General features: G+C 38.9%; 2 protein-coding genes and 1 non-coding gene across 3 annotated transcripts; 1 reads left to right on the top strand and 2 right to left on the bottom strand.

Annotated features, from left to right (window-relative positions):
• Nucleotides 1-7,372: 7,372 nt before the first annotated feature.
• Nucleotides 7,373-8,869, bottom strand: LOC125588331. Its single transcript, XM_048759628.1, has 4 exons — nucleotides 8,362-8,869; nucleotides 8,098-8,175; nucleotides 7,836-7,968; nucleotides 7,373-7,733 (listed from the first exon to the last, which is right to left on the bottom strand). Exons 1-4 carry the CDS (start codon nucleotides 8,867-8,869, stop codon nucleotides 7,373-7,375), a joined length of 1,080 nt encoding a protein of 359 aa, XP_048615585.1.
• A 55-nt stretch (nucleotides 8,870-8,924) lies between these two features.
• Nucleotides 8,925-9,437, bottom strand: LOC106403333. Its single transcript, XM_013844173.2, has one exon. The coding sequence runs from the start codon at nucleotides 9,435-9,437 to the stop codon at nucleotides 8,925-8,927; it is 513 nt and encodes a 170-aa protein (XP_013699627.2).
• A 1,131-nt stretch (nucleotides 9,438-10,568) lies between these two features.
• LOC125589446 lies at nucleotides 10,569-10,675 on the top strand. The gene has a single exon (XR_007325635.1). It is a non-coding gene; the product is annotated as a small nucleolar RNA R71 (small nucleolar RNA).
• Nucleotides 10,676-25,326: the final 14,651 nt, after the last annotated feature.

Below are 25,326 nucleotides of genomic sequence, written 5' to 3'. Positions count from 1 at the left end.
TGTATCACTGGTCAGAATTAAAATCACACAACAAAAGATTTGACAAAAGCTTACAGTTCACTTTTCACCTTAATTACAATCTGTGATGATTGGAATGTTATGTTGTTTCCTCAGCCTCAATTTATATACAGTATATAATATTTGTGAATATTTTCAATAGCATATAAATAATCAATTTAGAAAATTTTAACATTTTAAAAAATAGTAAACTAAAATTATAATTCATATATTTTTATTAGTGCTTATAATCCTATGTTGATTTAACTTTTTTTGGTGGGCGAGGAATGTCCGGGCTTGTCTATCTCCTCTGCGAGATAGAAGCACTACTCTGGGAAATGAAATGTATGAGAAAATTACGTCAATTTCAGGTTATGTTTGCAACGGATTGTTCTCAATTGGTGAAGATGGTTTTAGAACTAGAAGAATGACCAGCATTTGCAAGTTATTTGGAAGATATTAAGCCCGAAAGAAAGTTTCCTCTGATCAGAGATCATCTATGTACCTGATACACTAAAATTGGATCTTTATCTACTATCAAGTTAACAATGTAGTTGTAATATGTTTAGATTCAATTCCAGAGGACCAGTTCACACTTTATCTTTATGGGATCAGAATTAAGCTAAAACGAAGTAGGGGTTTTAAGAAGATGTAAATAACGTATGAACAAGTAACAAGATTAGGTTGTTTTCGAATTGATTAAAGACGTTAGTCTAGGGTTTCTTTTCAGGCAAGGAGTTCGCGAACCAAGCAATTATTCAAGTTCAGTTTATAACAAGTCTAAACTCGGATCACTCAAGTTAAATCAACCCACTCTCGTGGTATCGATTCCTTTGCAGGTCGGTCTTGATGCCTAAACTCTCGTTTGGATCAAGACGCGCCAGCAAGTTTTAGAGATCAAGTCCGATATGTTCACAACACACCCTTACATCTACTCTCGCTGACTAGGGTTGCAAAGCTCATTCAAATCATATCAGGTTATCAATCAACGGTTAGCTAAATCGATTAACCCTAATTCATGCATTAAGTGATCAGTTCAATGCAAGCAATAAGAACAAATATGAATGTAGACAATCTTAAGATGACTTATCTATGCTCAGTTTACGAATCCAACACCCTAGAACCCTAAACTAACTCGGTGACTACTCAGACATAACACAAGAACATAGAAACATGATTTCTGAATAATACTGCATATAATAAATAATAGGATTCAGAGGGTTCAGGATAATCTTCTCTAGGAGATAGATGGAGCCGTCTCCCTTACAAGTAGCAAATCGCAATTCACAAAGCTCTCTCAGGTCTTTCTTGCGTAAAAACTAAGGTAAGTCTAAAATAATAAATAGGAAACTATATATATAGGAGCCACAGGCGGCTAGATGAAGGAAATAGGAAATCTAGGGCAAATCCCAAAATATTTGGAAACTTCCTTTTTTATCTCTGTCACTGGAACAGTCACTCAGGCTGCTCTGGTTGGCTGTTCCGCGCGAAAGACTCTAAATCATACTTTTCTCTCTTCGTTTCCTCTATCTGGTCCATTTCCCACCCAATGCAACTCTAGACCTGTTATGATTCGAAAGGGACTAAAAAGACTTGATAAAACCTTGAAAACTATTAGTAAGACATACGTATAATGTGAAAAAAACACAATATATCAACTCCCCCAGACTTAGATCTTTGTTTGTCCTCAAACAAAACAAGTGCCAAGAACCGAGAGAAATGTTTGAAAGCGTGGGAACTCGCCTATTCTCAGCAACCATGCAATAACCACGAATCTCTGAACCATATAAGCAGTTTAGCTAAATCGACACATCCTTACTGAGAACCCCACTGACTGCTGTTCAAAACGGCTTCATACTCTGTATCTCATACCTGCCAAAGTTAAAACCTTCCAGACAAAACTCCTTATATTCAATTAACAGTAGTGTGAGCTTCTCATCATAGGCATTAGATAGGGTAACCGTCTAGGTATGAAACAGGCCTTTTGTGTTTAAAGTGGAGCTAATCAGTGTTTAGGGGTTACCAAATTTCGTAGAGGATGCAGGATATCGCGCAAAATTGCAAGAGAGGATAGATCCATTGATGTTCACAGCCTCTACTCGGTTTTCCATGTTCTTCTTTAGGAACAATCGCTCTGATCTGCATGGTTCTCATCTCTTTTCTTTAGAATCTTCTTCTAATTTACCAGTGGCGTCTTTCTTTAGAATATTCTCCTTCTTCTTCACCTTATTCTGAAGTACATAAAGCTAAATATTTTTTTAAATTTTTTTTTTTTGAGATAATACATTGGTGATGGTGACGAAGCAAGAGGTAACAATTGTGATAGTGACATGCCACTGGAGTTCTTGACCTCACATTCATTCTTGTCTCTCTTCTTTTCTTAGTTAGATCATTGGCGGCGGAGCGGCTGCTCCATATGCTTCCGCCTATTCCTCAGCAAAAAATTATGTTGCATCAACGAGTGAGAGACTGTGTCGATCCTTTCCTCTCCGGCCCTTTTGTACATATCTGCACATAAGATACTGAATAACAAATGCATGAGGGCGGAACAAAGGCTTTAGGGTTTTAAGGTGTGTAATAGCTAAAGATGAGCTAGCCACTTAGGATCAGCAAGATGGATAAAAAGAATAAGAAGTCATGAGTGTTGATCACGTTAAACCCTATTATAACGCCCATAACAAGAAGAACTGCAGTCAAGATTAAGTTCGAGTTAGATGAAGTTAAGTCTTTCCAGAGTAACCTCGACAAGCTGAAAGCTTTTGGAGAACAAGATGATGTAATGTCAGGGTGATCTGGATCCACATGTGCGCCAGTTGCTTCTGCTAAGGTCACTGAATAAGATGAATTAGAGCACGAGGATGGTTAATACACATCATAGAATAAGGTCCTGATTCTCACAAAGTTTGGACTGACTCGATTTTAACATCAAAGCGGACTGACTCTAAAACATAAAACCCAAAGGTAAACATTAGTAGCAGATAAGCGCCTCCCCCAGACTTACTTCTCACCATCCCTGGTGAGAAAATAATTCAAGGAAATGCTAAAATAATAAACAAGTGCAGGAAACAAAAAGAGAAATAGTTCAAACGGATATAACAATTGAGATAGAACTAGGAGACTGCCTAGTCAGTATCATCGCTCTCGGACTGGCCCGCGGAACGCCTGTTCCTTTTGCGTGGAGTAGCCCATGGAGTCTCTTCGTCACCCCTTGCAGTTCCTGCCGGCTCCTTCCCTGGACGATGACTGCGCGATGTAGGCTGGTCTTGACGAGGTTCAGCTGTGCTCGGAGCTCCCATGCAACCTCCAGTGATCGCCTTCAGTATCCTCTTCATGAGGCTGTTGTTCTTGTGCTGAGAATCTACCATCCAGCGTCGGTTGGTGGCGTCATCTGCGTTGTCATCAAGGGGACCCAGGTCATATACATTGTCGCCTCCATCTGTGCGGACAAACTCAACATCGTCCATAGTATCGTCACAAAAAGATGACTTTGGGTCGGCGCAGAGATACCGAGTATCAGGGACGAAACAGATGTTGGTCACATCACTTAGCGAGGTGATGTTCGGTTGAGGCAGCTTGCAGTAGAGGTTTCTCCCGTCCTGACTGAGGAAGTTGTAGGTGTTCTCGTCGCGGAGAATCTGGCAGTTGATCAGGTAAGGGATATCAATGAACGCCGCTGTCTCGTTACACTGATATACGCTGAGATCAAGCTCCAAGTGGCGAAAAAGAGGAGTAAGCAAACTCCCATAACGGTCTTTCTTTAAAGAACCCTTTACCACTCTGGCTTTCTTGTCCACAAACATCTGAGCGAGCACACACCCCGGACTGGTTGTCATCGGCGCGGTCGGAATCCCAATGTCGGAGGATTTGAGCTCGTCCTCAACACCGACACATAACATCTGCAACTCTCCACGTGTCACCTTTGACGTCTGGTCCTTTGTGAAGAGCAGATTGCTCAGGACCTTAGCAGTAATTCGCAGAACAGGGTTACGGATGTGAGACTGACTGGCTGATCGGGATTTGAAATCTCCTGAAACGATGAATTTCCAGAATGCTTGCTCTGGAACAAACTTCCTTGGAAAGGACGTCTGAGTGTATTCCTCTGACATCTTGTAGACCTCAGTCAGCGCTTCCATGGTGATGGAGTGCTTAACACCACTCGCAAAGAAAGTGAAGTAGGCTTCCTCAAAGATCGGGAACCCGTGCCTCTTGAAAGTTAGCTCCACGGTGGCGAGGACTTGCCACACCAAATCAGGATACAGCGAGTGAGATCTGTGACAGAGATCAGCTATTCCCAGCACCTGGAGAACCGCATGTAAATCCTCATGGAGACCTAGGTCGCTCAAAGCCTCGGCGTCAACGAAACGGGTGGGGAGGATGTTGGTGTTGAGCAGAGTGTTGTAGCGGCGTGAGGCTTCCTTATCCCATCTAGTCTCTGAGGACTTAAGGATGTTCGGGTCTGTGATGGAGATCTATGTTCCCTCTTCTCGTGGCCATGGGTAGGTTGGGGGAACAGTGTAATCCTCCGGTTCACCCAGAGCGTATGGTGGCTTGATCCTGGATGCTGCCTTGGTTCGCTTGGGAGCCATCTGCAAAACAAAACCAAAGGAGAAGTTCTTAGTACCGTTCGATTGGGTTTGAATGGAAAAAGTTGGCAGCTTTTACGATTTTAGTTTCTCTTTCAAAACTATTCTATAACCCAATGTAGAGATAACAAGAGATTGACAATGGCAAACCAGGTACAATCACTTTAGAAGATAATATCATTCAACTCGCCAATCAAATATCGATTCAATAGATCCCAAAATCGTATCTAGAAATCAATGCATGTGTAATTTAAGAACATTGGCCCAAAGGTGATGACTTTCCATCTAACCTAATTGATTTAACCATTCTCATCTCAACTTCTATTAACAATCCTAGAAGTAAAAGGAGAGGTCGATTTTGATTGTGATAAATCCTAAAATCGATCTATTCAACCGCAAAGAAGAGAAGGGAAAGAGATTTTTAGGCCGAGAATCACAGTGTGATTTCGCCTCTTACCGTTCGATTGGTGATAGTAGAGTCCTCCAAATTAGCCAAATAGTTCGAAATCCAAGCAAATAGAAACCGAAAAACTGAAAGAGTTTAAGGTTTTTAAAGGAGAGGGGAGAGGGACGATTGGGGGCGGTTTTTGTGGAAGTGGGAAAGAGATGGGGAAAGTTTCCCTTTTATAGGCCCACTTCGTGCCCCACTTTCTATTTCCTAGGGTTTTCCTCTATTTTACAAAATTAATTCAAATATAATTAAAACTCTTTTTTTTTTGGTCCCGAGAGACTTACCTTCACGGAGCAGCTGCTCCGAAAAATCAGAGACTGTTCCATTTTTTTTTTTTTTTTTTTAGTAACTCGGGGTTTTTGATTTTTATCCTGCAGAAAAGTAAAAAAATTGCACAAAAAACGAAATCTAAAAGAAATATTTACACTCACCAGTGGGTTGCCTCCCACCAAGCGCTTGGTTTAAGTCACTAGTTTGGCTTGGTTCGCCTATTAGGCTAATGGAGGATCGCTTAGGGGAATTTCTTCACCCTCTGCGATTGTTGTCTCGGCTAGGTATGGCTTTATGCATTGGCCATTGACAACAAATTCTTCCCCTTTCGTGTTCAGCAACGCAACAGCTCCGTGGGGGCGGACCTCTTTAATGGTGAATGGTACGGACCACTTAGATCGCAGCTTTCCATGGAACAATCGTAGCCTTGAGTTGAACAAGAGCACCTGGTCCTTAGGTTGAAAGTTGCGGTTGATGATCCGTCCTTAGGTTGAAAGTTGCGGTTGATGATCCTCTTGTCATGGTAAGCCTTAGTTCGCTCCTTGTAGATTTTAGAGCTTTCATAGGCGAGATGCCTAATTTCTTCCAGTTCGTGAATCTGCATGGATCGTTTCTCTGCTACTGGTTTGATGTCAAAGTTGAGTAGTTTCACAGCCCAAGCTGCCTTATACTCCAACTCAACCGGTAGGTGACAAGCTTTACCGTACAACAGATTGTAAGGAGTGGTCCCGATTGGTGTTTTGTAAGCTGTTCTGTAAGCCCAGAGAGAGTTGTCTAGCTTGAGCGACCAATCCTTGCGACTTGTGTTAACTGTTTTCTGCATGATGCTCTTGATCTCTCTGTTTGAAACTTCCACTTGCCCACTAGTTTGAGGGTGATATGGCGTGGCTACCTTGTGTTGCACACCGTTCTTCTTCAATAGACCTGCAAAGATCTTGTTGATGAAATGACTACCCCCATCACTGATGACCACACGTGGTACCCCAAATCTTTGAAAGATTATGGTTTTGAACATCTTAGTGACCACCCTTGCGTCGTTTGTGGGACTGGCAATCGCTTCCACCCATTTAGAAACGCAGTCAACTGCTACCAAGATGTACTCATTCTTGAAGGATGGTGGGAATGGTCCCATGAAGTCGATTCCCCAACAATCGAATACTTCAACCTCCAAGATGAAGTTCTGAGGCATCTCATTCCGTTTACTGATATTCCCTTGTCGCTGGCATGAGTCGCATCTAGAGATGTAGGAATGGGCGTCTTGAAACATTGTTGGCCACCAAAAACTGGCTTGAAGGATCTTAGACACGGTTTTAAAGGTCGCAAAATGCCCTGCATAAGAGGAACCATGACAGTGATAGAGGATTCCTGGAATCTCAGATACAGTTACACATCGTCGGAATACTCCGTCCTTGCAGCTACGGTACAGATAGGGTTCATCCCAATAGTAATGTCATGCTCCTCTCAGAAATTTCTGTTTATCATTGCTAGTGAATTTGACAGGTTCTTTCTCAGCAGCCATATAGTTGGCGATCTCAGCAAACCATGGAAGATTGGGATGTTACTTTTTGATTGCACAGACAAGGTATTTCAGAACGCTGGAGCAAACTAGACGGAGCGGTTGTTCTGTGACGCTTCCCAGACTGATCGAGTAGACATGCTCGATTGGAAGGTTGTCATCAAGTGCTGGTTTTTCATCTATTTTCATTCTGGACAGGTGGTCTGCAACGCCATTCTCAATGCCCTTTTTGTCTTTGATTTCCAGGTCAAATTCCTGAAGCAATAAGATCCATCGGAGTAGCCTTGGTTTCGCATCCTTCTTCGTCAGCAAGTACCTCAATGCTGCATGGTCTGTGTGCACTATCACCTTAGATCCCACTAAGTAGGATCTGAACTTTTCAAAGCCGTAGACAATTGCTATAAGTTCCTTTTCTGTAGTTACATAGCGACACTGAGCTTCATCTAATGTCCTGATAGCGTGATAGATCACGTGGAGCTTCTTATCTTTTCGTTGTCCCAGCACAGCTCCAACTGCAAAATCGCTTGCGTCTGTCATGATCTCGAATGGGAGCTCCTAGTCTGGTGGTTGCACGATGGGTGCACTGACTAGAGCTCCTTTGATCGTGTGGAAAGCTGACAAACAATCGCTATCGAACTTAAATATTGTCTCCTTGCAGAGCAGGCAAGTGAGTGGCATTGCGATTTTGGAGAAGTCCTTGATGAATCTTCTGTAAAAGCCAACATGTCCGAGGAAACTCATGATTCCTTTGACAGATTTTGGAGGTTGTAAGCTCATCATCACTTCTATCTTTGCTTTGTCCACTTCGATCCCCTTTTCTGAGAATTTGTGATCGAGAACAATCTCATCTCGCACCATGAAGTGACACTTCTCCCAATTCAAAACGAGATGCTTTTCCTCGCAGCGCTGAACGACCCTTCACAAGTTTGACAAACACACAGAAAAGGAGTTCCCATAGACGCTAAAATCGTCCATGAAAACTTCCATTATATCCTCAATTAGGTCAGTGAAAATAGACATCATGCAACGCTGGAATGTCGCAGGAGCGTTGCACAAACCAAACGGCATTCTCCTGTAGGCAAAGGTGCCGTAAGGACACGTGAAGGTCGTCTTCTCCTGATCGTCTGGGTGAATGGGAATTTGTAAGAAACCTGAATAACCATCTAAGAAGTAGTAGTATGGGTGGTTAGCCAATATCTCTTGCATTTGATCAATAAATGGGAGCGGGAAGTGGTCCTTTCATATAGCCGTATTTAATTTTCAAAAATCAATAAACATACGGTGACCGGTTACTGTCCTAGTGGGTATCAATTCATTCTTTTCATTAGCAACCACAGTTATCCCCCCTTTCTTAGAAACTACATGAACATGACTAACCCACTTACTATCAGAAATATCATAAATTACACCAGCTTCTAGAAGTTTCATTATCTCTTTCTTAACAACATCTTTTAGATTTGGGTTTAACCGCCTCTGATGTTCTATTGAAGTCATCGATTCATCTTCTAGGTGTATTCTATGCATGCATAAATCAGGTGAAATACCGGGAATATCAGCTAATGAATATCCTATTGCCTTGCGGTATTTTCTCAATTCACACAATAGTTTAGCAGTTTTCACATTATTAAGCTTAGAGTTCACGATGACAGGGTATGTTGAATTAGGTCCAAGAAACGCATACCTGAGTCCCGCTGGAAGAGACTTTAATTCAATCTTTGGAGCCTTGAGTTCGCTCCACGAATCATCGAGCTGACTGGTTGGTTTCTTAGAAGCAGTTGCTCCTTTTGGTGAAATCTGATTGCTCGTTTCCCCCAGACTTAGAAAAGTGACTATCTTCTCGATGCTTTCGCACGAGTCTAGCATCTTTTCGTATCCGTCAGCATCAACGTTGCATGTGTTCTGCTCAGACTCTACTCGTATCAGGGCTACTTCCAAAGGATCATCTGCGAGGATTTCTTCGATCATCCCTTGTTGAGGGGTCAAGGCGGCATTCTCGTCGCTAATCGTGAATCTCTGACCATCTAGCATAGGTCGTTTGAGAAGCTTATCCATCTCGAACTTCGTCACAATATCTCCCAGTTGGAGATCAATCGTCCCATTGCGGATGTCAATGATTGCACCAGCTGTGCACAGGAAAGGACGGCCCAGAAAGAGGGTTTTTTGGTTCATCTTCGAGCTCTAGAACCACGAAGTCTGCAGGAACAGTGGTGTCACCAATTTGAACTTGTAGATCTTCAAGAACACCTACTGGCAACTTGACTGATCTGTCTGCGAACACCAAAGAAATCCTGGTTGGCTTGAAGTTGGTTAGTCCCATACGTTTTGCAACTGAGTAGGGCATGAGATTCACACTGGAACACAAATCGCACAGAGAACAAGCGAAGACTGTTTCTCCAATCTGAACATATAGGACAAATTTTCTAGGATCTTCCAATTTCCCGACTGTTCTGTTTTGAAGGACTGCGTTGCATTCTTTCGAGACCATCATGATGTCGCTGTCTGCAGAAGTCTTCCCGGAGATCAGCCCTTTCACAAGACTGTGCATTGAATGAATCATCTGAATAGCATCCATGAGAGAGAACTTAACGTTCAACTCTTCAAGCATCTTTTTGCACTTCATCTCTTCGCAATCCTTGCATGATTTCTTAGCAGGGACTGGATAGGGAACCTTTGGGATGTAGACGCTAGTTGGAACAGGTTGATCTTGCGTCGTGGGGGCTACTGTTCTGCAGTTCTTGGCTATTCCGGTTCATGATCGTCATCGTGGACATCCTCAAGCGAAGGTGGTTCACCCTCTTTGTGTTTTCCCTTCTCTTGAGCAGTGAGCTTCTTGGGGACAGGATCTGATAGATGTCTTCCACTTCTCAGCTCGACTGCGTTACAGTCCTTTGGATTCTTGTCTGTTTTCCCTGGGAGTGTTCCCTGTTGCCTTTTTATTGTTTCAGTAGTTTGAGCAATCTGAACGTCCATCAGCCTTATGTGGCTTGGTACAACATCGTATTTGGAATTCAATTCCGTGACATGTTGTCCATCCGAGTGTTTATCTCGGATGTAACCTGGTTCAGTGCTTTTCCTTGAATCTGTTGAATTTGCAGAAGTTGTTGCATCATTCCCTTAAGCTCATCTGGCGGACCGCTCACGGTTGCAGGAGCAGCCTGTGGATTATTCTGCCGGTTCTGAAATTGATTCTGAGCCTGGTTGAGGATGAACATCTTCCCATTCTGATTCTGATTCTGATTCTGGAAGTATGGCTTCTGATATCCAGTGTTTTGGAACTGATTTCCCTGAGATCTGTCGTTGGGGTTATCTGGATTGGTCTTGTATGAGAACAGAGGCGGGTTGTTCCTCACATTAGGATTTGGATGGTAGTTTTTGAACTGCCAAACCTGTCCATTGACATAACTGACCTCTTGCTGATCGTCTTCTGATGTCTCGGTTTCTGCTGCAGCATCTGTAGTACCTAGTTCCAAATTGGTTTCTTCCATGACATAGATCTGATTCTGATTGTTCTTGAGCAGTAGATCGGCCTTAGGCGAGGTCATCAATCTTCCTAGTGTCCATGCTGTTCAACTTTTTGGAACAGTCAGTTTCCTCGTTTTTGTTGGACAAACTAGCTGCCATGTTCTCTATTAGCGCGTGAGCTCCTTCTGTGGTTTGAGTCATGAAATCTCCATTGCTCGCTGCATTCAGAGCATTGCAGAACTCCCATTCCACTCCATCGTAGAAGATTCCTAGAACATGGTCATCGTCGAACCCGTGATGAGGACACTCTCTGAGGGTATCATTGAACAGTTCCCAAGCTTCGTTGAAAGGTTCACTAGCGAGTTGCTTGAAGGAGGAAATCTTGTTCCTTAGGGCAGCTGTTTTGGCTTTCGTATAGAAGTGTCCCAAGAAAGCCGCTCTAACCTGTTCCCAAGAAGTTATGGAACCTGTAGGTAATGACTTAAGCCATCGTGAAGCCTTGTCTGCTATAGAGAATGGGAACATCATGCATTTGATGTAGTCGGGTGGAACGCTGTTTGCACGAGTGAAACTGCATATCTCTTCAAAAGCTTCAATGTGTTCCATCGGTATTACAGCTAACAGTCAATGGAACATTTTTCTCTGGACAAGATTGATCTTGCCGGGTTTTATTTCAAAGTCTAACCTTTGACATGGTGGTGGAGCGATAGCAGAGCACGTGGCAGGGATGTTACGTGGTAGGTTTCTCTCACCAATTGGGACAGGTGGTTCCCGCTGTGCAGCCAGTTGCTGCGCTGCGATTGTTTGCTGTAACTCTTGCATCTGTTGCATCTGTTGTTGCATCTGTAGCATAGACGCAGCCATTTTTTCTGGAGTGCCGAAGTCGGCCATTGTTGCAGTGATTGATTTTTGTTGACGGTTGGTTCTTTCTAAGCTTGCGAGTTCCTGATTTGTACGCGAAATTAAGTCACCTTGTGTATTGCTCCGAGTATGTCTACTGGTCATGCACCTGGGTCATTAACTGCAAAAAGGATTTAAACAAGTTAGAAGTTTTAGACTAAATAAATAACCAAAAAATAAAGGTAAAAAGCTGGTACCCGTCGCAACGGCGCCAAAACTTGATACACTGAAATTGGATCTTTATCTACTGTCAAGTTAACAGTGTAGTTGTAATATGTTTAGATTCAATTCCAGAGGACCAGTTCACACTTTATCTTTATGGGATCAGAATTATGCTAAAACGAAGTAGGTGTTTTAAAAAGATGTAAATAACATAATGAACAAGTAACAAGATTATGTTGTTTTCGAATTGATTAAAGACGTTAGTTAAGTCAACCCACTCTCGTGGTATCGATTCCTTTGCAGGTCGGTCTTGATGCCTAAACTCTCGTTTGGATCAAGACGCGCCAGCAAGCTTTAGAGGTCAAGTCCGATATGTTCACAACACACCCTAATATCTACTCTCGCTAACTAGGGATGCAAAGCTCATTCAGATCATATCTGGTTATCAATCAACGGTTAGCTAAATCGATTAACCCTAATTCATGCATTAAGTGATCAGTTCAATGCAAACAATAAGAACATATATGAATGTAGACAATCTTAAGATGACTTATCTATGCTCAGTTTACGAATCCAACACCCTAGAACCCTAAACTAACTCGGTGACTACTCAGACATAACACAAGAACAGAGAAGCATGATTTCTGAATAATACTGCATATAATAAATAATATGAATCAGAGGGTTCAGGATAATCTTCTCTAGGAGATAGATGGAGCCGTCTCCCTTACAAGTAGCAAATCGCAATTCACAAAGCTCTCTCAGGTCTTTCTTGCGTAAAAACTAAGGTAGGTCTAAAATAATAAATAGGAAACTATATATATAGGAGCCACATGCGGCTAGAGGAAGGAAATAGGAAATTTAGGGCAAATCCCGAAATATTTGGAAATTTCCTTTTTTTATCTCTGTCGCTGTAACATGCACTCAGACTGCTCCGGTTGGCTATTCCGCGCGAAAGACTCCAAATCATACTTTTCTCTCTTCGTTTTCTCTAGATGGTCCATTTCCCACCCAATGCAACTCTAGACCTGTTATGACTCAAAAAAGACTAAAAAGACTTGATAAAACCTTGAAAACTATTAGTAAGACATATGTACAATGTGCCAAAAACACAATATATCAACTCTCCCAGACTTAAATTTTTGTTTGTCCTCAAATAAAACAAGTACCAAGAACCGAGAGAAATGTTTGAAAGCGTGGGAACTCGCCTATTCTCGAAGGCGGATAGTTTAGCACGCAGTGTCGGGAAGCAAATGTCGTACGTCGTTCACATAGATTAAGATCTCTCAGTTTGGTTCACAGAGTCAGTATGCGTCTGTATAAGTTGATGACAAAAAAAACATATTTTTGGTGTTTTAAAAATATTATATGAACATTCTCAATTGTTTATGCCTTAAACTTATTCATAGTACAGTAAAACCTCTATAAATTAATAATGTTGGGACTTTAAAATTTTATTAATTTATAGAGATATTAATTTACAAAAGTTTTCCTTTTTAGATTCTTTTCTATTTTTAAATATGTTTATTTATAAAATACAAAAATTTTATAAGTTTTATTTTTATATTGTTTTATTATCTTATTTGAAGTATATTTTTATGTTTCATAGAATTGTTATGTGATTTTTGATATAATTTTACTAAATATTATCAAAATATATTGTGAATCCTATGCATTTTTATTGTGAATATAAAATCAACAATATAATGTTTATAAAATATATATAGAGATAAATTATTAATTTATGATTTTAGTGGGCCTATGTATTTACATGGGAGTTTTAAAAATATTATTATCTTATTATTTTATCGATTTGTGTCATATTTTACACCGGCCCAAGTGGAGACCAGTGAAATTTATTAATTTGTAGAGATTATTAATTTATCGAATATTAATTTATAGATGTTCTACTGTATATGTTATTTGTGAATAGTTTCATTAGTTTATATTGTTTTTTTTGAAACACTTGTTTTTTCATCAGCTTATAGCCTAAAATTTGAAAATCATGAGTTTAATTTATCTACTTATATTGTTTTGAAAGTCGTGCATTTTTCAAAATTGATTATTATTTTGTATTTATATTTTTTTGTTAAATTTCGAAAAAAATACATTAAGTTAACTTATTTATAATATTTTACTTTTTTTAAATTTACCTTATATGATATTAGTTTCTGTTTTGTTCTGTTTTGAAATAAACATTTTTTTGGAAATATTGATATTTTTATAAATAACAAATTAAAAATATAATTTGTCGTATTTTAATTGGCCGTTTAACATCCTAGATTGACGCCTCAATGGCTTATAGCCTCAACTATTATATAGTATAGAGTATATGTTATATTCGCGCTACGCCTGAGTCTGTATTAATAATTTAGTTTAATTTTATAATAATTTTTAAACTAATTATTTAATTGATTTATGTATTTTTTTATTTGAAATATGTTTGTTGATTTTATTATATATGTTTATTTATAATTATATCCTCTATTTAGTTATTTGTATTTATAAATGTAATAGTTATGTTTATAAACATATTCATAATTTTTGAAAAATATTAAATTGTATTTTGAAATATTATATAAATTACTTGATGCATGTGAACTGTTAATACATTATAATATTTTATCATACATTTTACATATATTTTATTTGAATAACATAAACGACTGAACTATATTCATAATATCTAATTTTGCTTTGTAGTGAGAAAAACTTTACAATTAATGTGTGATTGTCATATATATATATATATATATGTGTGTGTGTGTGAGATAGTTTATTATTTAGATTTAAAATTTATTCACTATGAATATTTTGATGAACTCCAGTTAATATTAAATAGCCTTTATAAGATAATATAAAAAGTAAAGTAAATATAATGAATTTAACTAATGTTATGTAATATTTTTATTTATTGAATTAATAATATTTAGTATCTAAAGTATTAGATTTATCTTCTACTTTATTCAATTAATTATTTGTATTGTAGTTAAGTTTGTATGAGTGTATAATGTATTACAATATATTATAATTTATTTTTGGAATAATAGTTATTATTTAATTTGTTTTTGGAGTTTACATGAAGATTTAGATCCTCTAGAAACAATTACATAATCTTGATAAAAAAAAAAAAAAATTCTAGCTGCTAAATGCTAACGATAAGATAGCAAAAGTCTTAGATAGCGTATTCATTGTAATCTTGAGACTTTTTTTTCTAAATGTCTAAAATTTGTAAATTTCTATGTTTTTAGTTGGTTGATTATAATACTTAGATATTATATTTGTATTGGTAAATTCATATTGATTTTTCTTTCTATTATTCTCTTATGTTATTTTTCATGCGAATTTATTTTTGATCTTCGTTATAAGTTTTCTTAAAAATCTTAACTAACTTATTTGACATGTTTTCTTAGGATCTTTAATTTTTCATCTATCTTATAAATATTATTCTCTAAATATTTTCTTCGATATAACTCAACATAGAGCTTCTTAAATTTTATATGTATATGAAGTGAATCAGACTAATGATTATAAGAATTCATCATGTAGTTTGAAATTATTCTCTAGTATATCCGGTACTTTCTGGTGTTATGCATTTTCTGTCTATCGGATTTTGTCTTCGACTTGTAAGATTTACTTTCTCTGGCGGAGTTTTTTTTTGTTTTCATTCACTATTATTCTTCATTCACTTCAAACCCTATATTTTTATGTGTTCCTTGTTCATTGGGATTATGCGATTCTTTGAGTTGGATATTATTAAAGAAAATACATTTGATATTGATTTTTAATTTATTTTGAAAATACACTTTTTGAAATTTTATTTTGAATATTATATTTTATTTTATGTTCATGCAAGTTAAAAATCATATATTCTTTATAATTTATTTAGTATATATATGAGTCATTTCCATTTTAATGACTTATTTATTAGTTTTCCTTATTTGATGTTGAATTCTATTGTGTATTGAAATAATAAGTTTTGGTAATTTTAATATTTTTAAAATAGTAAATATGATTTTTAATATTTTGATTGGTTGTTTATAATCCTATGTGTATACTCTTAATGACTTATAACCTCAATTTTATATAGCAAATACAATGATGTTTAGCATATTTTTGGTGTTTTAAAAATATTATGTGAACATTTTTAATTATTTATGCCTTCAAGTTATACATAGTATATGTTATTTGTGAATATTTTCATTAGCATATAGCCTAAAAATGAAAATAATGAGTACAATTTATTTATTTATAATGTTTTGAAAGTCTTGCATTTTCTAAATTAACTTAAATATTTAATTTGCTATTTTTAAATATGTCAATATTTCCAAAAAACTGTTTATTTCGTAATAGAATAGAAATCAATTTAAATAAGGCAAACTTACAAAATTCAAAGAATTATATATAATTTAACTTAATATATAATATATTTTTGGAAGTTACATAAAATATCTTACAAATATAATAATTAAGTTAAAATGCAAGATATTTTAACAATAAGAACTATATAAATTTAAGACACATGATTTTTTTAAATTTATGTTATATGCTATTGAAAATATTCAATAATATGATTTAAAACACATAGGATTTAAAACAATTAATCATAAAATGACAAATCATTATTTTATTTTAATATTTTCAAAAATGTAAATATTTTCAAAATTTTGTTTATTTCAAAATAACATAGAAATCAATATAAAATAAGGAAACCTAACAAAAGTACAAAGATTATATACAAGTTAACCAAATATATAATAAATTTTTGATTTTTTAAAAAAAAAATGCAAGGCTTTGAAACAATTATAACTATAAAAATTCAAAATAGGTAATATTAATTGTTATTAATAAATTAACAAAATTTATAAGTAATATCAACCAAGGTAAGTTAACAAAAGTAAAATATTAATAATAAATTAACTTAATATAAAAATTATTTTTCGAATTTTAACATAAAAATAAAATACAATATAATAATAATTAATTAAAAATGCAAGACTTTCAAAAATTATAAGTAAATTAATTTAACTCATGATTTTCAAAGTTTAGGATATATGCTAATGAAAATCTATGCTATATAAAAGTTGAGATTATAAGCCTTTGGGTAATATTTACATTTTTAGAAATAGTAAACTAAAATGCCGATTTTTCTAAGTTAATTTATTATTAATATTTTATTTTTATTAACTTACCTTGTTTGATATTGGTTATAAATTTTGTAAATTTATTAATAGCAATTAATATTACCTGTTTTGAATTTCTATAGTTATAATTGTTTGAATGCCTTGCATTTAAAAAAAAAAAACAAATCGAAAATTTATTATATATTCGTTTAACTTGTATATAATCTTTGTACTTTTATTAGGTTTCCTTATTTTATATTGATTTCTATGTTATTTTGAAATAATTTTTTTTTTGGAAATATAGACAATTTTGAAAATATTAAACTAAAATAATGATTTGTCATTTTATGATTAGTTGTTTTAAACCCTATGTGTTTTAAATCATATTATTGATTATTTTTCATAGCATATAACCTAAATATAAAAATCAAGTGTTTTTAATTTTTATGGTTCTAATTGTTTAAATATATTGCATTTTAAGTTAATTATTATATTTGTAAGATATTTTATGTTGATTTTCGAAAATACATTATATATTAAGTTAACATATATATAATTCTTTGAATTTTGTAAATTTACTATATTTAAATTGATTTATATTTTATTATGAAATAAACGATTTTTGGTAACATTGACATTTTTAGAGATAGCAAACTAAAATGCTGATGTGTCAGAATAAGATTGGTGGTTTTAAATCCTACGTATATTCTCTCAGTATCTTATAGCCTCAACTTTTATATAGTATAGATGTTAAATTTTGAATATTTTTTTATATATTAAGTTAACTTATTTATAATGTTCTACTTTTGTTAACTTAACTAATTTGATATTGGTTTATGTTCTATTTTGAAATGAACAATATTTGAAAATATTAACAATTTTAAAAATAATAAATGAAAACAAATGATTTGTCAAAATATATCTCGCTGTTTAAAATTCTATGTGAACGTCCCCAATGGCTTATAGGCTCAACTTTTATATAGCATAGATTTTCATTAGCATATAGCCTAAACTTTGGAAATCATGAGTTAAATTAATTTACTTATAATTTTTTGAAAGTCTTGCATTTTTAATTAATTATTATTATATTGTATTTTATTTTTATGTTAAAAATATTTTTTTATATTAAGTTAATTTATTATTAATATTTTACTTTTGTTAACTTACCTTGTTTGATATTAGTTATAAATTTTGTTAATTTATTAACAATTAATATTACCTATTTTGAATTTTTATAGTTATAATTGTTTGAAAGCCTTGCATTTTTTTAAAAAAAAATCGAAAATTTTATTATATATTCAGTTAACTTGTATATAATCTTTGTACTTTTGTTAGGTTTCCTTCTTTTATATTGATTTCTATGTTATTTTGAAATAAACAAATTTTTGAAAATATTGACAGTTTTGAAAATATTAAACTAAAATAATGATTTGTCATTTTATGATTAGTTGTTTTAAATCCTTGTTTTAAATCATATTATTGAATATTTTCATGTGTCTTAAATTTAAAAATCATGTGTCTTAAATTTATATAGTTCTTATTGTTAAAATATCTTGTATTTTAACTTAATTATTATATTTGTAAGATATTTTACGTAACTTCCAAAAATATATTATATATTAAGTTAAATTATATATAATTCTTTGAATTTTGTAAGTTTGCCTTATTTAAATTGATTTTTATTCTATTACGAAATAAACAGTTTTTTGGAAACATTGACATATTTAAAAATAGCAAATTAAAGATCTGATGTGTCAAAACACGACTGGTGGTTTTAAATCATACGTGGACGCCCTCGATGGCTTATATCCTTAACTTTTATATATATCCTTAACTTTTATATAGTATAGATTTTTCGAAAAGTCAAATCTAGAAAAAAATAATGCAGTTTGAATTCTTATCAATTAATGACAATATATATTTTAAACATGTCGAAAATGTTAAAAGCGTGTCTTACTTGGATTCTTCATCTTCTTTTACTCTGGTTGTATAACACATCTTATGTTAGTATTTCCCAAGTAGCAAGATCGTTACAGCGACGATCACTATCACGAGGTTTACCGTCAATGAAACCAAGCTTGTTGCACATACGGCTGTGTTCATTATTTAGGTTAAGACTCTATCTCACTAAGAGTCTCTTGTTAATGTTCGGGAAATAGGAGGCATATTTTCGATCCCACGGGAGTGATATTCGTCCATCTCCTTTGCTCAACTAGCGCTCTCGGCGGAACTGCAAAAGTACCGAGACGCCTATGGGGGACAACTGCCCAATGGTGAAGCCGCAGCAGGGGCGGGGGACGTCCCCATACCACCTAGGGCGGGCCAGAATCCGCCACCACCCCCGGCGGCGCCTGCAGTGGTGCACGCCCTAGGCCCCAACTATTGGGACATGATGAGACATATGAAGAATATGCAGATGGAGTTTTTCAACGGAAAGGCCGATGCAATTGCCGCGGATAACTGGAGGCGCCAACTCGAGAGGAATTTCGTTTCTGCAAGGTGCCCACCCGAGTTCCGCAGGGATCTGGCCGTCCACCACTTTAAGGACGACGCGCTAGTGTGGTCGGAGGAAGTGGTTGAAAGAGCACACGGGATACGACTGACCTGGGACGACTTCCTGGAAGCATTCAATTGGAAGTATTTCCCCTTAGAAGCTATGGACGCAATGGAAAGCAAGTTTCAGGACATCCGTCCCCATAGTCTCTCACGTTCCTTGTCCCTTGACGGATGTCCTGAAACTTGCTTTCCATTGCGTCCATAGCTTCTAAGGGGAAATACTTCCAATTGAATGCTTCCAGGAAGTCGTCCCAAGTCAGTCGTATCCCGTGTGCTCTTTCAACCACTTCCTCCCACCACACTAGCGCGTCGTCCTTAAGGTGGTGGACAGCCAGATCCCTACGGAACTCGGGTGGGCACCTTGCAGAAACGAAATTCCTCTCGAGTTGGCGCCTCCAGTTATCCGCGGCAATTGCATCTGCATTTCCGTTGAAAAACTCCATCTGCATATTCTTCATATGTCTCATCATGTCCCAATAGTTGGGGCCTGGGGCGTGCACCACTGCAGGCGCCGCCGGGGGTGGTGGCGGATTCTGGCCCGCCCCAGGTGGTATGGGGACGTCCCCCGCCCCTGCTGCGGCTTCACCATTGGGCAGTTGTCCCCCATAGGCGTCTCGGTACCTTTGCAGTTCCGCCGAGAGCGCTAGTTGAGCAAAGGAGATGGACGAATATCACTCCCGTGGGATCGAAAATATGAACTCAATTACAAACTAACAGTTGGTTCTGCGCTCTCTGAGTAGAAGAGTTTGGTTAAACTTGTCGCGGTCTGCGAGCTCTTCTTCCTTCTCAGTTAAACCTTTATAGATTTTTTCCACTTCTTTCACAATCTCAGCGTCGCCATCTGATCGCATGTGCTTCTTCACGTTTAGCTCTCCTTTCAACTGCTCGATCTCTAGCTCGATCGCTTGTTTCTGATCTCTTTGTCTTTCTAGTCATGATTTTCTCATGGAGCTCCTCCTTTTGCGTCTGAGAGGTCATCACACAAGCACTAATGAACAACAAAAGCCTTTGTTAAGGGAGAATAAGAAGAGGAAAGACACCAAACCTTCTGATATTCAGCCAGCTTTTTGACTTCTTCGTCCAACCTTTTGTTGTTCATGGAAGCTAGTTCAAGAGAGCTATTCTTGGAGGCATTTTGATAACAACAAACAGAAGGAGAAGAGCGGGTGTCGCTGCTGTGGCTTGGACAGGACTAATCTATTCATAGGAATTATGTTGTGTTATATACGTACTTCTGAATCACTAATCTATTCATAGGACTTATGTTGTGTTCTCATCTCTATTGGTCTCTTCTTCTTGCAGGTGCTATGCTCAGGTTAGAGATAGCGGGACGGGACACAGCGGGTCGGTACAGCCAAATTGCCATCACTAGCGCATGTGTTGATGAAGATCGGAATCCCGCGGGCCTGTACCGCCAAGGCTTGTGCAAGTCGCGGGTCGGGATTGGGCAGCACATCTAGAGACCGCATCCCGCGCGGGCCTGTACCGCCAAGACCCGCATTGACCGTGTACCGCGGCGGGGCGGGACAAGGCGGGTCGGTACAACCCAATTGCCATCTCTAAGTTCAACCAACTTCGGAGATTTGCGGGCCACTACTTGAGTGACCACGACTTAGTCCGCTGGTTCCTTAAAGGAATTTGGATAGAACTGAGGAACAGCTGCAACGTGCGGGACTACCGTGATGTCCATGAACTGATCGAGAAAGCCGCTGAACAAGAAACAGGACTCGAGGAGGAGCGGCAACAGAACCAGACCTCCAAGAATCGGGGTACCAAACAGCCCCGGGATGCACTGCCCCCGGGATGCACTGCCCCCGACCGAGCCTGCCCCGGCAAGGCCCCCATGCGAAAAGTGTGGACGATTCCATATGGGAGAGTACAGGGCTGGAGCATGCTACAACTGTGGTGAGCTCGGCCATGTGGCGAAGGAGTGCCCGAAGGAGAGACAAGCCCATCGCCGACGCTGTTACCGCTGTGGCCAGGAAGGACACATGTCGTGGGATTGTCCATTACATCAAGGAGGGAATGTGGGAGGGGCGCAACCCCAACAACAGAGAGGACAAGCTGCAAGGCCACGAGCGTGCACAGTCGAAGGTCGCGAAGGAGCCGAACCAATCGCGGGTATGTCCTTGTTTTGACCCTACGAGTATGTATTATGAAAAGAACCGTTAGAAGTCGCATAGCTTAGCATTAGTATCGTGTAGGGTCTGTCGCGGTCGGAGGAGTGACAGCATTCACTCTCTTCGATACTGGGGCAACTCACAGTTTTGTAAGCCCCAGACTTACACGTGAGTGGAACTTTAAGGGGAACTTCAACACCACGGTGACGGGAGTCGAGACTGCAGGAACAGAGAAAATGGCCACGAGGGGAAGGTATGAAGAGGTGCCAGTGATCCTCGCAGGAGTGAGCCTACCCGGGGACTTACTGGAGCTAGAACTGGGGCGTTACGAAGTGATGTTGGGAATGGATTGGCTAGCACAACACAGAGCTGTAGTCGAATGTGCCAAGGCATGCGTTAGAATTCCGTTAGATGGGAGGCAAATCGTGTACAAAGGAATGAGAACTAGGACCAGGATATCCGTGGTATCAATGGTTCATGCCGAAGAAGCAATCCGGAAAGGAGGAGAAGCCTTCCTAGCCACTATAGAAATGGTGGGGTAGACCGAAGCACCAGAACTGAGAAGTATTCCTGTAGCGGCGGAGTATTCAGATGTGTTCGAACAACTACGTGGACCCCCATCTCACCGAAATAATGCCTTTACGATTGAGCTAGAGCCCGGAACCGCCCCGGTTTCCAGGGCCCCCTACCGATTGGCCGGCAGAGATGGCCGAACTTAAGAAACAACTGGAAGAACTATTGGAGAAGGGATTCATACGCCCGAGTAGCTCGCCATGGGGTGCGCCCGTGCTCTTTGTCAAAAAAAAAGGATGGGAGCCTTCGACTGTGCATCGACTACCGAGGATTAAACAAGGTAACCGTCAAAAACAAGTACCCCCTACCCTGTATAGACGAACTCATGGATCAGTTGGAGGGGGCCACATGGTTTTCGAAGATCGATCTTGCTTCAGGTAATCACCAAATTCCTATTCACGAAGGAGATATTAAGAAAACGGCTTTCCGTACCCGGTACGGACATTACGAATTCGTAGTAATGCCCTTTGGGCTGACTAATGCGTCGGCAGCTTTCATGGGGCTAATGAATGACATTTTCTGAGATTACCTGGACCAATGCGTGATCGTCTTCATCGACGATATCTTGATTTACTCCAAGAACCGGGAGGACCACAGACGCCATTTGAGTATAGTGCTGGACAAGTTAAGAGAGCATGGATTATATGCTAAGCTTAGCAAGTGCAATTTCTGGCAACATAAGATCAAATTCCTAGGGCATGTGATTTCTGAGGCAGGGATAGCAGTGGACCCAGAGAAGATCGCAGCAATCACGAAATGGTCAACACCATGTAACGCCACCGAAGTTCGAAGCTTCCTCAGATTGGGAGGATACTACCAAAAGTTCGTTTTAGGGTTCACCACAATAGCAAGGCCACTCACCCGACTTACGGGTAAGGAGGTTAGGTTTGAATGGATAGAGGCTTGCGAGGAGGGATTCAAACAACTAAAGGAGATGCTGACTAGAGCCCCAGTACTAGTTCTACCCAAACCTGGGGTGCCATTTGTGGTCTACACCGACGTATCCGCAGTAGGAGTGGGATGTGTGCTCATGCAGGATGGGAGGGTGATCGCCTACGCGTCCAGACAACTGCGGAAGCACGAGACTAACTACCCAAAGCATGACCTGGAGTTAGCAGCGGTGGTATTCGCCCTCAAGATCTGGCGATCGTACCTGTACGGAGAAAAAGTGCAGATTTTCACGGATCACAAGAGTTTGAAATACGTCTTCACTCAAGGAAAATTCAACCTACAACAACGCAGATGGATGGAGCTGCTAGCAGATAACGACCTGGTCATCGATTACCACCCCGGGAAGGCAAATCTGGTGGCAGATGCCTTAAGCCGGAGGAAATCAGATGTTTCCGGAGCCAGGGAAACTCAGGAACTTGCCACAGCCCTAGCAAAACTACACCTCTGTGCGACGACAGTAAATGAGGAGGGCGCCGGGTTGGAAGTCGTGGAACAAGCTGATCTAATGAGTCGCATCAGTAAGGCCCAACAAACGGAGTCCACTCTCCAAGGGATGGTCGACAAGGAGGTGAGTGGGTACCGCACGACCGGGAATGGTACTATCATGTTTAAAGGCCGAGTGTGCGTACCTCAGAGAGGAAACTTAAGGGATGAGTTACTGGCGCAGGCCCACCAGTCGCGATTCTCGATTCACCTGGGACGGACGAAGATGTACCAGGACCTGAAACGGTACTACCACTTGGAAGTAATGAAGAGAGATGTTACAATGTGGATAGCCCGGTGTCATACCTGTCAGTTAGTTAAGGCAGAACGCGGAGTCCCGGGAGGACTGTTGCAAGAACTGCCCCTACCCCAATGGAAATGGGATATGGTGACAATGGATTTCGTCGCAGGACTACCACGGACCATGGAGAACAGGGACGCCATTTGGGTTATAGTAGACCATCTGACAAAGACGACTCATTTCCTGCCTATACGAACTACTGATAAGACCGAAGACTTAGCTCGAAAATATCTTAGCACGATAGTGAAGCTACATGGGGTACCTGCAAGCATAGTATCTTACCGGGACCCAAAGTTTACCTCAAACTTTTGGCAGGCTTTTCAGAAGGCATTGGGAACAAAGGTTCGCCTTAGCACCGCCTACCACCCCTAGACGGATGGACAATCCGAGAGGACCATCCAGACACTCGAAGATATGCTGAGGTCGAGCGTCTTGGAATGGGGAGGTAAATGAGGCGAGTATCTACCATTAGTGGAGTCTTCTTATAACAACAGCTACCACGCGAGCATTGAAATGTCTCCTTACGAAGCACTGTACGGGCGACCCTGTAGGACCCCCTTATGTTGGACCGAAGTGGGGGAGAAACGAGATATGACTCCAGAACTAGTCGGAGAAACGATCGAGCAAGTAGAACTCCTCAAGAAAAGATTGAAAATAGCACACGACCGCCAGAAGAGTTACGCCGACAAACACAGAAAGAAGCTAGAGTTTGCAGTAGGGGACGAAGTGTATTTGAAAATGAGGACCTTCCGAGGGAGTGACCCAAACCGGAAGCTGAATATGTATGTTTTCAAATCATATATATGTTTTCAGAGTGTACGGTTATTTGGGAATACAGTATATAAAGCGACATAATATCATACTTAAAACTTGTAACACTGGTCAGAATTAAAATCAGACAACAAAAGATTTGACAAAAGCTTACAGTTTTCACCTTAATTACAATCTGTGATGATTCGAATGTTATGTTGTTTCCTCAGCCGCAAGGAGAAAGATCCAAAGATCTGAAGAAGGGTGAAAAAGGAAAGAAAGATGGATCGCTAGCTGTTTTGAAGTCGAGTAAGAAGCGCTCCGGAAAAAAAAAATCAAAAGCAGGTGGTGGCTTTGGCGGTTTCGGCGGTGGGTGTGGAGGTGGTGGTGGATGTTAACAAATAACAAATTTAAGATGATGTTGAAACACCCGTCACCTCCTATATGGAGAACGGTGTGTTACTTACGGTAAAATATCGAATTAAACAAAATTATTCAAAATCGAACAAAATAACATAACATTTAATAAAAGAATTTCAAAAGGAATACATTTTTGAATTGAAGTATAAAAATATATCAAATAAATCGAATGTAAAATTTGTATAAATCATTAGTTAAAACCGAAATAAAATACGATCATCCCAAAACACCAAACAGTCCAGATATCCAACTACTCATCAAGCTCACCTGCAAGGGAAGAAAGAGGGGGTGAGCAACAGGGAAGTTACTCCGTGAGGTATGGGATGCTAAACACGCAAACCACTGACTTGAGTAAATAGAACTCCCACTATGGAAGTTTAACTCTAACATGAACACACACGACGCCTAGCGCATCACACAAACCAAACAATGCGATGATAGCATATAGCTTGTCCATACACCCCACATCTCCTCATATGGATATATAATACGTAGCGTCGCTAGTACAGTCTGTCTCTGTACCCCCGCCCTCTCAAGTAGCGTCCATGGTACAAACGTCTCTGCACCACACGCCAGCACCAGTAGCATCGCAAGTCCAGACGTCTCTGAACCCCTACCCGCACAATCAAAGTAGCGTCGCTAGCCCAGACATCTCTGAGCCCCCGCCCGCGCACATAGTCCCTACTAATAACTATGTATACATACATA

This window comes from Brassica napus, chromosome C6 (assembly GCF_020379485.1).
Source record: "Brassica napus cultivar Da-Ae chromosome C6, Da-Ae, whole genome shotgun sequence".
Classification (NCBI taxonomy): Eukaryota; Viridiplantae; Streptophyta; class Magnoliopsida; order Brassicales; family Brassicaceae; genus Brassica; species Brassica napus.
This window is presented reverse-complemented; position numbering and strand designations above follow the sequence as displayed.

What these genes read in the sequence shown, in the direction of transcription:
- LOC125588331 (XM_048759628.1), bottom strand. Translation starts at nt 8,869, where the DNA reads ATGGATAAGCTTCTCAAACGACCTATGCTAGATGGTCAGAGATTCACG. An exon ending in TTCATTAGCTGATATTCCCG is followed by an intron (nt 8,176 to 8,361) that starts GTATTTCACCTG and finishes ATGTTCATGTAG; the next exon opens with TTTCTAAGAAAGGGGGGATA. An exon ending in ACATTCCAGCGTTGCATGAT is followed by an intron (nt 7,734 to 7,835) that starts GTCTATTTTCAC and finishes AAACTTGTGAAG; the next exon opens with GGTCGTTCAGCGCTGCGAGG.
- LOC106403333 (XM_013844173.2), bottom strand. Translation starts at nt 9,437, where the DNA reads ATGAAGTGCAAAAAGATGCTTGAAGAGTTGAACGTTAAGTTCTCTCTC.